Raw genomic sequence first — 13,762 nt, forward strand, 5'->3', positions numbered from 1 at the left:
ATTTGAAAAGGGCACAGGTCATCCCTGTTTTCAAGAAGGGACGTCGAACAGATGTGCAGAACTATAGACCTATATCTCTAACGTCGATCAGTTGTAGAATTTTGGAACACGTATTCTGTTCGAGTATAATGACTTTTCTGGAGACTAGAAATCTACTCTGTAGGAATCAGCATGGGTTTCGAAAAAGACGGTCGTGTGAAACCCATCTCGCGGTATTCGTCCACGAGACTCAGAGGGCCATAGACACAGGTTCCCAGGTAGATGCCGTGTTCTTGACTTCCGCAACGCGTTTGATACAGTTCCCCACAGTCGTTTAATGAATACAGTAAGAGCATATGGAATATCAGACCAATTGTGTGATTGGACTGAAGAGTTCCTAGGTAACAGAACGCAGCATGTCATTCACAATGGAGAGAAGTCTTCTGAAGTAAGAGTGATTTCAGGTGTGCTGTAGGGGAGTGTCGTAGGACCGTTGCTATTCACAATATGCATAAATGACCTTGTGGATAACATCAGAAGTTCACTGAGGCTTTTTGCGGATGATGCTGTAGTATATTGAGAGGTTGTAACAATGGAAAATTGTACTGAAATGCAAGAGGATCTGCAACGAATTGACACATGGTGCATGGAATGGCAATTGAATCCCAATGTAGACAAGTGTAATGTGCTGCGAATACATAGAAAGAAGTATCCTTTATCATTTAGCTACAATATAGCTGGTCAGCAACTGGAAGCAGTTAATTCCATAAATTATCTGGAAGTAGGCATTAGGTGTGATTTAAAAGTGAATGATCATATAAAGTTGATCGTTGGTAAAGCAGATGCCAGACTGAGATTCATTGGAAGAATCCTAAGGAAATGCAATCCGAAAACAAAGGAAGTAGGTTACTGTACACTTGTTCGCCCACTGCTTGAATACTGCTCAACAGTGTGGGATCCATACCAGATAGGGTTGATAGAAGAGATAGAGAAGATCCAACGGAGAGCAGCGCGCTTTATTACAGGATCATTTAGTGATTGCGAAAGTGTTACGGAGATGACAGATAAACTCCGTTCAGTAGCTCGGTACGGGCTTTTGTTGAAGCTTCGAGAACATACCTTCACCGAGGAGTCAAGCAGTATATTGCTCCCTCCTACGTATATCTCGCGAAGAGACCATGAGGATAAAATCAGAGAGATTAGAGCCCACACAGAGGCATACCGACAATCTTTCTTTCAACGAAAAATACGAGACTGGAATAGAAGGGAGAACCGATAGAGGTACCCAAGGTACCCTCCACCACACACCGTCAGGTGGCTTGCGGAGTATGGATGTAGATGTAGATGCTGCTGTTGCTGGGTGGCAGCAGAGTTGTCAGTTAATGACTATACAAATCTTGGAGATCCAAGCTCTCTGCAAGGAGGAACAGTTTGGCATTATGTTGTTGCATGAGGACACTGCCTCGCTGCATTGGTGGATCTACACCATTTCCAAACAACTGGAAGCGGCCTGCTACGTGAGCTTCGCTGCATGGTCCCTGCATAGGACCAGTGTCTCGCCGTCACCCCCTCTCCTGTGGTCAGTGGTGAGATGGAAAACAATAACTTTAGTCTCCAGCTATTATGTAAATTTTCAGCACTTATAGACCCAGTCTTAGGCATAACCGCTGCCACTACGACTTCCCATCGTGTTGCTGTGAAACCCAGATGCCTACCTCTGGATAAACTGTAGTTACTCCGTCGGAATTTAATAAAATGCTTTCTGATGGTTCAGTGGTTCGATTCCACAGTGTGTGATCTTCCGCACTACACATGGTGAATGAGGGGAACGGTTCTTGGCGTTTTTGCGGCGATTAGAGAGGGTTAATTGCCTGTACCATCCTGGACAGATACTCTATACCAAAAGTGACTTTCAACAACAATGTGGCCGAAACATTATGTCTTCAGTGTAGTCTATTGCACCAAAGCTCTTTCTCAGTCCAATAGCTAAGAGGGACAAACATAAAACAGCCATTACAAAACCATTCAGATTTTTCGAGCACAACAGTATGCCTTTTGGTTTGTATAATGTTGCACAAACTTGGTTACTGGTATTAAGCTGTTGTCTGAAAATGTGAACATTATGCAGCTGTCACCACCGACCCCCTTCAGAGGTCTCCACATGATGGTTAATTACTACAGACATCATGTGCCTCACTACCTGCCCTTCAAAAACCGATTAAACTCTTATCAAATGGCAAAAACAGACTGGGCAACTAGTATGTCCCATGGATTTTCGCATGCATAACTGCTTTCCACTCCATAAAGATTGTGCTTGCTAAAGCTGCACCACGTGCACATCCAGTTGTGATGGCACCCAGCGCTATTAATGATTGAAGCACCCCAGACGAGCGTCAGCTCTGTTTTGCAGCAACTTGTATCCTCTTCCAGGCAACCTCCGGCATTTTTCAAAATGGTTCAAATGGCTCTGAGCATTGTGGGACTTAACATCTGAGGTCATCAGTCCCCCAGAACTTAGAATAACTTAAACCTAACTAACCTAAGGACATCACACACATCCATACCCGAGTCAGGATTCGAACCTGCGACTGTAGCGGTCGTGCGGTTCCATACTGAAGTGCCTAGAACCGCTCGGCCACACCGGCTGGCATTTTTCTCAAAAGATCTGTCCCTGTAACAGCAATGTTGGAACGCATTTGACAGGGAGGTGTTGGCCTTGTACTTTGCCAGCAAGCATTTCCAGCTGTGGCTTGAGGGGCACTCTTTTACTGTGTCCACAGATCACTAGCTCCTTACATCAGTGTTTCACAGAATCACAGAAGTAAACTCCCACTGTTAATGTCGGTAGGCAGATTTCATTGCAAATTTTACAACCGTCATGTGACACATCTCCGGCCAGGACAATGTCATTGTCAACAGTTTGTCTCAGGATTCTGCGTCGATTGCAGCCATTGATTGGGATGTCCTGGTTGTTCGAGATTCAGATCCCTTCCGTCATCAGCAGATCGATCATCAATAAATCTCCATCTTGAACTCCTTCCTCTGCGAGGTTGTCACCTAAATGTATGGTGTGAAATGTCTTGTAAGTTTCGCCCCTTATTCCTGCTAAATGGCGCCACCCCATTCTTTACTTTTTTCACAACTTCTTTCACCTGGGTATCAACGCTGGCGCTAAATTAGTAGCTAATAAGGTCATCTGGATGGTGCTGCAGAGGGATTGTCGGTAGTGAACGAGGTATTGTCTCACAGTAAATCTTCAAAAACTGTTCTCCATGTTTCTCTGCCTATCTCTGCTTCAGGGAGATTTCCACGCATCCACTTGGATATTGTTGAGACCCTTCCCACCTCTTGTGATTCTGCTAGCTAGTGACAACAACAGACAGATTCACAAGGTGGCCTGAGGCTGTCCTGGTCACAGTCGTTCCTGCTCCCTGCATGTCCAGGCTCTGATTAATTCTTGTTTTTCATTATTTTGCATCCCTCAGATTATTACTACCGACAGATGTAGGCAATTTGAGTGCCATTTGTTTGATGAGATTAATTGTCTATGTGGGTGTAGTCATATTGATATTACGAGCTAGCATCCCACCGGTAATGGGATGGTAGAGCACCTACCCCATACTTTGAAAGTGAGCCTGGCATGCCATTCTGTCTCTTGGCCTGTTCACCTTATCTAAGGTTCTTCTGGGCCTTTGAACCACTGTAAAAGAGGATATCGACTGCTCTACGGCCAGCTCATTTACAGAGAAACTTTTAGGGCCCCAGGTGAATTTTTCCTCCATCCCTCTTCCTTATCTTCTATTGGAGACTTTGAACTCTTCTTACAGAAGCTGCTATCGCATATGCAATTCTTTTTTCCACAGAACCCTGTGCATCATGGTACAAAACCTGTTTTCTGTTGCAATGGTTTATGTACATGCCTTCTGGTCTGGCTAAGGGAGGGGCTTCAGGCTTCCACTCCCCCCATTATATGGGGGCCTCTTTAAGGCATTACAGTATTTGACAAGACCTTTGTCCTGGATGTAAACAGAAGCAGAGAGCTGTGTTGATTGACCAACTGAAGCCAACTTATACAGAGGAGTATTGTGTTCTACGGTTATCCCATGGGTGCCACAAGTACCTCAGTCAGCTCACTCACTCCTCCTTTCCCTCTTGCAAATCCACCACTCGTTTTTTCGTGGGACATAGCGCAGATTTCTTGTCGCTTTCCGCACATTCAGAGGGCTCTTGGTTTTCCTCACAGATCTCAGCTGAGTAATGTGGAATGCCTCAATTCAAATTGGAGAAAATTTGTTTTTCCCAACTCCACCCTTCAAAACAAAGACGTGAGAGGGATAGGGCTGATGTTGCTCAGTTAATGTGTATTGCCTGTGAAAATAAAATGCACAGTACATTCACAGCCAATGTACCTCATTAAATTGAAGAGGAATCATAAATTTCCAACAGTGTCACATTTGTAAACAAAGTTGATGATGTCTTTAAAAAATGTGTTATTTCCTGGGACATTTTTGCATGTGTAGTAGTTGTTTAGTAAAACGTTCACACATTTCCAACTAATATGTTATACAAAAACATTGAGGCATGCACATCACAGTCAGTTCCATTCACACAATTCTCTGTTACCAGCGCAATTTCAAAAACAAATTCAGTGACTAGAATTTTTTCAATGAAACTCATTTTGAATAGACCTCCACTTTCAAATCATTATCTATCATAATACACACTAAGTAATGGGACCACAGATAGATCGATACACATTAAATTAATACATATTTCTTTCATTGTTTTTCTCAATTCTTCCGTAGAAATATTACTTTACGCCTCTGTAGCGTAGCGGTAGCGTTACCGCCTACCACACAGGGGGCCTGGGTTTTGTGTGTCCACCATCATCATTTTCATCATCATTGACTCGCAAGTCGCCGAAGTGGCGTTAACCAACAAGGAACTCCCCCGAATGGGGCCTCCCGGCCAACAATGCAGTACGATCATTTCATTTCATTACATTAACTTCATCTTTCAGTACCTGAAGGCTGGTATATGAAATCTTTTTAAATACTCAAACCGGTTAGCTTCATTAATCTTGATGCTTTCCTGCAATGCTGCTGCCTTCATGATCATTTCGTTCTGGTCCCTCTCTGGATGGTCCTACAGCTGGGGATAGCACGCTGGACGGATCGGCACCGTGTCTCTCACGATATCTGCATCAAATCGTTGTTTTGAAAGTGGGGCAGTTATGATTTTTCCGTCTGTGGCAGGTACTCCTCAGATAATGTGTTTATTTTTTAAATGTCTGTGACACACCTGGAAAATGAGCAGTAAAGTACGTTAATTGTAAAACATTTAAGCCAAGTGATCCGGAAAACAATAATAAACCATTATCTAAGACATGCTTTACTAAATTACATTCAAAACAGAACTTACGACTGAATTATTGTAACTGCGAAATCGTATATTTAATTGAGTGGTGTCGTTTCTGTGTCATTACATCGTCTTTATGAAATTTGAACCTATGAATCGTGTTTACTGCAGTGTAATTTCCATTACCTATTCGTAACGAAGATAAAACAGAATAAACGTGCATTATGCTGCTTTAAACTCACATAAACACAACTAGTAACGCACAATAGGAGTGGTGTGTACCGTACTTAAATAATATCTCGTAGAGCACTTGCCCGCGAAAGGCAAAGGTCCCGAGTTCGAGTCTCGGTCGGGCACACAGTTTTAATCTGCCAGGAAGTTTAATATTTCGTAAGATTATATAACACAACGGATTTTTTATTCCAACATGTTTTTGATACAACACCAGACAGCTGTTGACTGTGCCGCTTCTCGATGACGTCACAACTTCGAATTCTTGCAGTTGCTGGGCCTTTCTATTTACGTGGTATGTTTACACAATGCGAACCCTACGGCGCAGTTCGTCTGGCGCCGTAAATCATTGCATGTGTAAACGCGCCAACGCGGCTTTATGCCTATTTCAGTGTGCTTTATGATATGGTGTTAACTTAGAACTCTGATATTTTTCCACTGCCTAAAAACTGAATTGATACAATAAAGGAAACTAGTTTCAGCTGGCCATGGGGCAATCTAGGCACAGCTGATGCGGTATTGAGTATCTTTGTAGACCTTTCTCAGGCAAGTGGAATGTGGACTGTAGAGGCCAAGTTCGCTGTGTAATGTGTACAAAGGTCGGACAGTGGGTAATTGGCTGAATAGTTTCTACCGTCGAATCGACAAATTAACCAACAGCACGATGTCCGCACTAAGAAACGTACGCAGTTATTACCTTATCAGTATTTATACGTCTTTAATGCCTAGTAATCATCTGTTTGTTTACAGTTTTGTCAGCCAGTTTATGCTAGCATAAGGTTTTCAAAACATTATCCTGAGAATGCTGCAGAATAGAACCCTTAATGTGAATTTTTACGTGACGCCTCACCATATCTGCCCCATCTTTATCTAGATTGCTGGAATTCCTTTACGACCTGGCCTGAGGACATTGTCTAGTGCTGCTGCAAAACCAGCTGCAGCAGAAGGACACCATCCTAATGGATACGCGTTTGGTGAGCACCTTTAACGCCTTTTACGCACTGGAAAGAGTTTTTAATGGGTTATGTAAATGTGGAACAGTGCTTGGGTTACGAAACTGCATGAATTGCTACTGATGTTTCCTTTACTAGGCGTAATATATAATTTGCTGTTTAGCAACCTCATAAATGTTTAAGGATATACATCACGAGGGGGCGAAACTGTCTTTGCTCAAGCAATTACTGCCGAATTTTCTTGATTCTTATTGGCAGAAGATAAGTACGGGCTAAAATGTTACTGTAGCCCTCAAAGGCTCTTCGTGTTAAGTAGTTTGTGCTGTGCTTTCTAGTGACGTTTATTAATTATTATTCTGTGGTATTAGAATGAAGTATTCATTCTAAAAGTATGGCAGTAAGTTTCCAGAAGACAATACAATCGTCTGTTATGAAGTTCAGGAAACAGAGCAAGAAGAATGTTGTGGTTTTCAGCCTGAAGACTGGTTCCTTGCACGTCGTGTGCTAGCCTATCCTGTGCGTGACGTTTATTAATTATTATTCTGTGGTATCAGAATGAAGTATTCATTCTAAAAGTATGGCAGTAAGTTTCTAGAAGACAATACAATCGTCTGTTATGAAGTTCAGGAAACAGAGCAAGAAGAATGTTGTGGTTTTCAGCCTGAAGACTGGTTCCTTGCAGGTCGTGTGCTAGCCTATCCTGTGCGATCTCCCTTCATCTCTACATAAGTGCTACAATGTACAGCCATTTGAACCACCTTACTGTGTTCATCCCTTGGTCTCCCTCTACAATTTTATACCCTGTACCCTTCGCTCCAGTTGAAATTGAAAATTACCTGATGCCTCGGGGTGTTGTCTACAAACCAATCCCTTATTTTAGTCAAGTTGTGCCACAGGTTTATTTTTCTACAATTTGATTCCATACACACTCTTTAGTTATTCAGTCTAGACCTACCTCTGTAGTCTTCAGCATGTATCTGTAGCACAACATTTTAGAAGGTTCTATTATTTTTGTCTGAACCAATTATTGCTCGCATTTCACTTCAGTGCAAGGCTACACACCACACGCCATCAGTTCCTTTGCTGCCCAAATAGCAAAACTCATCTGCTACATTTAGTGCCCCCTATTCTATTAGAACTGCCTGATTTAATTTGATTATGTTCCATTACCCTTGTTTTACTGTTATTTTTGTTCATCTTATAACTTTTTTAAAAACATTACATTAAACTGCTCTTCCAAGCCCTTTTCTGTCTGACAATTGCATTGCAATTGGGTCATTCCATGTCAAGTCACCCAGGCCTTGACACCAACCATGTCAGATTTTGATGAAACTTGGTACAATTACTTCTTTTATCATCCTGAAATCACTTGTAAAATTTTTTTGCTCTATCTCTTATAGTTTTTTTTATAAATTTTTAAAGTTTTTAGATTTGGCGTTGTTTCAGCAGTCGGAAATTGTAACTTAACGTGTCCTCACAACTAAAAAAAATTGTATATTAAAGAATACTCAAGATATCAGTATGAAATTTTGGAATAAGTTTGTGTATTATATCTAAATGTTAAAAAAAATTACCATAAAGATATATTAAAATCTTCCAAATGAAAAAAAATTTACAAGTTTTTTATTTTATTTTTTTAGCTAACGGATGTTTAGTTTTACAAAAACTGCAATATCTAGAGTCTCAGACCTGATAGAAAGCTCATATTTGTTTTAAAATACTCTTAATTGTATAGGCTATTAGATAAAAGAAAAATTATGTTGGCTTTTTAACCTGTTTAATAGTTATCTAATTTTTAAAATAATATTTATTATATTTTAAAAACAAAAAATACCAAGTGACTTAGACACCAAAAATAAGTTTTTATTTTCTTGGAGTAGCAATGTACACTTGGATTTTGTTTTGTTACTCCAGTTTTTTGAAGTAAAAAATTATTACAGTGTTAAATAGTGCTTGGATAGTATTTTATTAAGTTTATTCGAACTCTCAGTAAGTACTGTTACTTAGTTTACAGAGATTCTTTTCCAATATCCTATAAAAGTAACCAGAACAGTAATCAGACCAAAAGTGAAATCAGTATGTCAGATATTCAAACCTGTAGTGTAGGGTTATTTAAAAAATCTGACTGTTCCAAACAACCTACACACCTTCAAAAAAGTTACAACCGGTATCAGAACTGAGTGAGGAAGAAAAAGATTTGATCCACTTAAGATCTGGAATTAATCTGTGTGAATTTAAGAATATATGTTCACACCACAGCTGCTACTTTTTAAATGTTTTTGAAAAGTATCAAACAACATGTGTAGACCCACTAAAAAAACACAAAAAGCCCATCAAAAAATCGTTGAGAAGTGTAGGCTTGGATCTTTCTAAACAATTACTGACAAAAAATATTAGCATAAAACCCGGACGAAAGCTTTGCTCAACATGCCGTAACTTTTGTGAGGAAAAATTAAGAGTTGAAGTCAATGAAAGTGAAACAGATGATGAAGTCATGGTTGAATTAGAATCATTGGAATCCAGAAATGAATCCCTCGTACAAACAAACATTGCTCTTGATTATTTAGGTTTAACACCGATAAAGCTTCATGGCTTGTCAGAACAAAGTAAAGGGTCTTATTTTAAAATGAAGGTTAGCAGTATTGAAAAGACTGCAATAAAGGCGGTTTCAAAAGCATTAAAATATGATGCACCAAGTTCTGATGATGACGAAGAAGATAAAAGTGTGGTTGAGAAAGCAAAGGATTTTGATGTAATGATTTCTCTTATGAAAGAGAAGATTTCATCTGTTGGGAGGTCTAGAAAAATCCAGATTCTGACCTTGGCTCCAGATTCTTGGAGTCGAAATAAAGTGATGAAAGAATTTAATGTAAGCGAGTACATGGTGCGACAAGCTAGAAAGATAAAATCTGAAAAGGGTATTTTGGAAACTCCTGGTCCAAAAAAAGGTAAAACTCTTTCTGAAAATACAGTAAGACTTGTAACAGATTTTTATGAAAAGGATGAAAGTTCCCGAGTGCTACCTGGAACGAAAGACAAAGTAAGTGTACAAGAAAATGTGTACATGCAAAAAAGATTCATTTTGTGTAACTTGAGAGAACTCTATTATTATTTCAAATAGGAGAATCCCGAGGTAGAAGTAGGATTTTCAAAATTTTGTTTCTTGAGACCTAAATGGTGTATCCTTGCTGGTGCTGCAGGCACACACACTGTATGTGTATGCAGTATCCACCAGAATGTTAAACTATTACTGGATGCTGTGAAAATTTAAGAATCTTATAAAGACCTAATTAAGATGCTTGTGTGCAACACAGAAAACCAAAACTGCATGCTACATCATTGCAACAGCTGTCCTGCAAATACTGCACTAACAGAGTGCTTAACTGAAAAACTAAGTGAATATTATGATTTAGAAGAAGAAATTGTAATCAGTCAGTGGGTTAACACAGACAGGACAGAAATGATCAAACAGTCTATCAGTGTTGAAGACTACATTTCTTTATTGGTTAGGTCATTGGAAAAGCTCACCCCGAACTCGTTTATAGCAAAATCCCAATCAGCAGCCTTTAAAAGATTGAAAGAAGACCCACCACCCAAAACAGCAATTATTGTGATGGATTTCAGTGAAAATTATTCCTTTGTTATACAAAATGAGATCCAAAGTTACCACTGGAATAGAGGTGGTTGTACTCTACACCCAGTTGGAGTTTTTCTAAGAAATGAGGAAAACAATGTTTTTGTTTCCAACCACTGTTTTATTAGTGATGACGAAGAACATGACACTGGTTTTGTTAACTTTGTACAAAAAGAAATTACAAAGTCGCTGTCATTACATCATACTGACATTGACTCAGTTCACTACTTTACAGATGGTTGTGCTGGGCAGTACAAAAATAGAAACAGTTTTAAAAATTTGACTGAACACTTGAGAGACTAATTTGAAAGCCCAACACTTTTTTTTTTGCAACAAGTCATGGGAAGTCAATTTGTGATGGCCTAGGAGGAACTATTAAAAGAATTTTAAGGAAAGCCAGTCTACAGCTTTCAGACAAAGAACAAATAATGACAGCAATCGATGTGTATAAGTTTTGTGAAAAAAATATTGAAAACATTCATTTTCACTTTATTGACAAAAAAGAAGCTGATTTGCTACGGTTAAAACTAGAAAAACGTTTTTCAGCAACCCGAACCATTCCTGGAACAAGAAGTTTTCATAACTTCAAACCACTTCCAACAAACAACCTTGAAATTAGAAGGACTACATATAGTGTAAAACCCTCCTTAGTCTTTTCTTTCCATTCTTCTTCTGATTGGGTTCGTGTTGAACCATCCATAAATAGCTATGTGGCTGCAAATTATGATGGTAACTGGTACTTTGGACTGGTAAAAACAATATTCAATGATGAAGAAGATGCAAAAATTCTATTTCTACATCCTTCAGGATCTGCTGCATCATTTTATTGGCCTGAAAGAGAAGATTCCTGCATAGTGCCTTTGGAGCACATAGTCGGAGTAGTAGACGCACCTCAATCAAGCGGCACTGGGAGAATGTATTACTTCAAAAAAGACTGTATCAAAAGAACTGAAAGCTCTTGGATGAAGTGGAAAAACAGTTTGAATCAGCATTAATGTTTATTAATAAGACAAAATTACTCAAAAAATTCAATGTTTCAAGCAATCAGTTGGGTTATACATAAGTGTCGTAAGTATCTTTGTACATAATTCTAATGTAATCTACTATAATTAATAAACATGTTAAAAAGCCATCATTATTTTTGTTTTATCAAGTAGCCTATATGTTTAAGAGTAAATTAAAACAAATTTGAGCATTCTAGCCGGCCGAAGTGGCCGTGCGGTTAAAGGCGCTGCAGTCTGGAACCGCAAGACCGCTACGGTCGCAGGTTCGAATCCTGCCTCGGGCATGGATGTTTGTGATGTCCTTAGGTTAGTTAGGTTTAACTAGTTCTAAGTTCTAGGGGACTAATGACCTCAGCAGTTGAGTCCCATAGTGCTCAGAGCCATTTGAACCATTTGAGCATTCTATCAGGTCTGAGACTCTAGATATTGCAATTCTTATAAAACAAAACATCCGTTAAAAAAAATACATATATATTTTTTCCATAGAAAATATTAATATATTTTAATAGCATCATTTTTATCTTCAAATATGTATGATAAATAAACTTGCTGCAAAAATTCATGATGTTATCTAAAAGAGTTTTTAAGATAAGCAAATTTAAAGGTTTGAATACAAATTAAATTGACCATTTCCGAAGGTTCAGAAAACGCAAAACATAAAAACTTTAAAGATTTATAAAAAAAACTGTAAGAGATACAGCAAAAAAAATTTGCAGGTGTTGTCAGGATGGTATTCGAACCATTTGAGCCAAATTTCATGAAAATCTCAGGAGGTGGGTGTAAAATTTATTTTTTATTGGGTGATTTGATATGGAATGACCCAATTGGCAATCTTCAAAGTTGTTATTTCTTCTCTGTGAACTTAAATTCCCTCTTTAAATTTCTCTCTCATATCTTTCACGCCCTGCTCAGTGTACAGACTTCACGTATCGGGGATAGGTTGCAACCATTTCTCAATCCATTCTCAGCTACTGCTTCCCTTTAATGTCCTTTGACCCGTATTTCTGCAGTTTGGTTTCTTCTGCAAGTTGTACATTTGCTTCCTGTATTTTATCCCTGCTAGGCCTACCTTCAAAATTTCAAAGACTGTAGTCTAATTTACATTGTCAATAGCATTTCTCTCTGTCTACAAGTGTTGTAAACGTAGATTTGCATCTCTTCAACCTGTCTTTTAGGATAAATGGCCTACATTTCTGTGGAACCCAAACTGATCTTTCTGTATGTTGGCCTACAGTAGTATTCCCATTTTTCTTTAAACAATTTGTGTCAGTATTTTGCAACCATGACTTATCAAAATGATAGTTCAGTAATATGCCTGTGAGCACCTGCTTTTGTGGAACTGGAATTATTTTCTTGAAATATGTTTTTTTTTTTTTTTTTTCCTCTCTCCAGTCTCCTATATCTCGCACAACAGGTGGAATAGATCTGTCATGGCTCCCATCTCGTGTAAATATACTTCCTCTTCCCTTTCTATAATATTGCCTTCAAGTTCATATCTCTTGTATAGCCCTTCTAAATTCAACTCCACTTTTTAGCTTTCTCTTCTTTGGGGAGTAGTGGCTTGCCTTTTGAGCTCTTGATGTTCATACGGCTGTTCTCCTTACTTGAAAGGTCTCTTCAATCTCCCTAAAGAGTTATCTATCTTTCACCTAGTCATGCATGCTTCTGCATCACTAGAATTGTACTCAAGCTATACCTGCCTTAACTTTTTTAATGTTGTTACTCATTTTTTAAACATCTGTGTTCGTTTTTGCCCACTTAATTTGCTGAATTTATTTTCATCTTTCATCAGTAAAATTCATTGTGATGCCTATCTGATCCTCTGCTGCACTTACTACTTTCATGGTATTTTTTCTCATTTTCCCATCAGTCACTGCCCAAGGCTGTGTATGAAACTGAAGCCAATCTCTAGTTATTTCTGTTTATCCAGGTCTCTCTTTCATTTCCTACTTTTCTGCAACCTTTTCAGGTCATGACCAATAAATTATGGTCAGAAGGTACACCTGTACCTCAAAGTGTTTTGCAGTTTAAAATCTGGTTTTGAAATCTGTATCTCATCATTAAATAATAAACTAGCTCTTGACGCATGTCTGCATGTCACATGTATTTAACAATGTAGAAAAAGATAGTAGATCGCTGTGTAGTGTAGAGAAGACACACAAAGTTGCAGACAGTCACATTTAAGACATTCACACAAAGCTTTCAGCCACAACCTTTATCAGCTAAAGAGAAACAGAGAAACACACACCATTCATGCACACAAGCAAGCACACCTCACACACAAGACTGCCAGCTAGGCAGCTTAGGCCAGAAAAAAAAAATTGTGAACGATAGTTTAACTCTGTTAGTGTGAAAAAGGAATACAAAAGTCTCAAAAATGAGATCGACAGGAAGTGCAAAATGGCTAAGCAGGGATGGCTAGAGGACAAATGTAAGGATGTAGAGGCTTATCTCACTACGGGTAAGATACATACTGCCTACAGGAAAATTAAAGATACCTTTGGAGAAAAGAGAACCACTTGTATGAATATCAAGAGCTCAGATGGAAACCCAGTTCTAAGCAAAGAAGGGAAAGCAGAAAGGTGGAAGGAGTATATAGAGGG

The 13,762-nt window shown here is 38.9% G+C and overlaps 1 protein-coding gene across 1 annotated transcript in view; it reads left to right on the top strand.

Annotated features, from left to right (window-relative positions):
- The first annotated feature begins 5,889 nt into the window (after window positions 1–5,889).
- The window catches only part of LOC126253273 (probable medium-chain specific acyl-CoA dehydrogenase, mitochondrial), a 95,500-nt gene continuing 87,627 nt past the window's right edge, over window positions 5,890–13,762 (top strand). Inside the window, exons 1-2 of the mRNA XM_049954491.1 lie at window positions 5,890–6,250; window positions 6,443–6,542. Coding sequence (XP_049810448.1) covers window positions 6,233–6,250; window positions 6,443–6,542 — 118 coding nt within the window. The 5' untranslated portion in view covers window positions 5,890–6,232. The remainder of the gene's footprint in view (window positions 6,251–6,442; window positions 6,543–13,762) is intronic.

Source organism: Schistocerca nitens, chromosome 1, assembly GCF_023898315.1.
Source record: "Schistocerca nitens isolate TAMUIC-IGC-003100 chromosome 1, iqSchNite1.1, whole genome shotgun sequence".
Taxonomy (NCBI): domain Eukaryota; kingdom Metazoa; phylum Arthropoda; class Insecta; order Orthoptera; family Acrididae; genus Schistocerca; species Schistocerca nitens.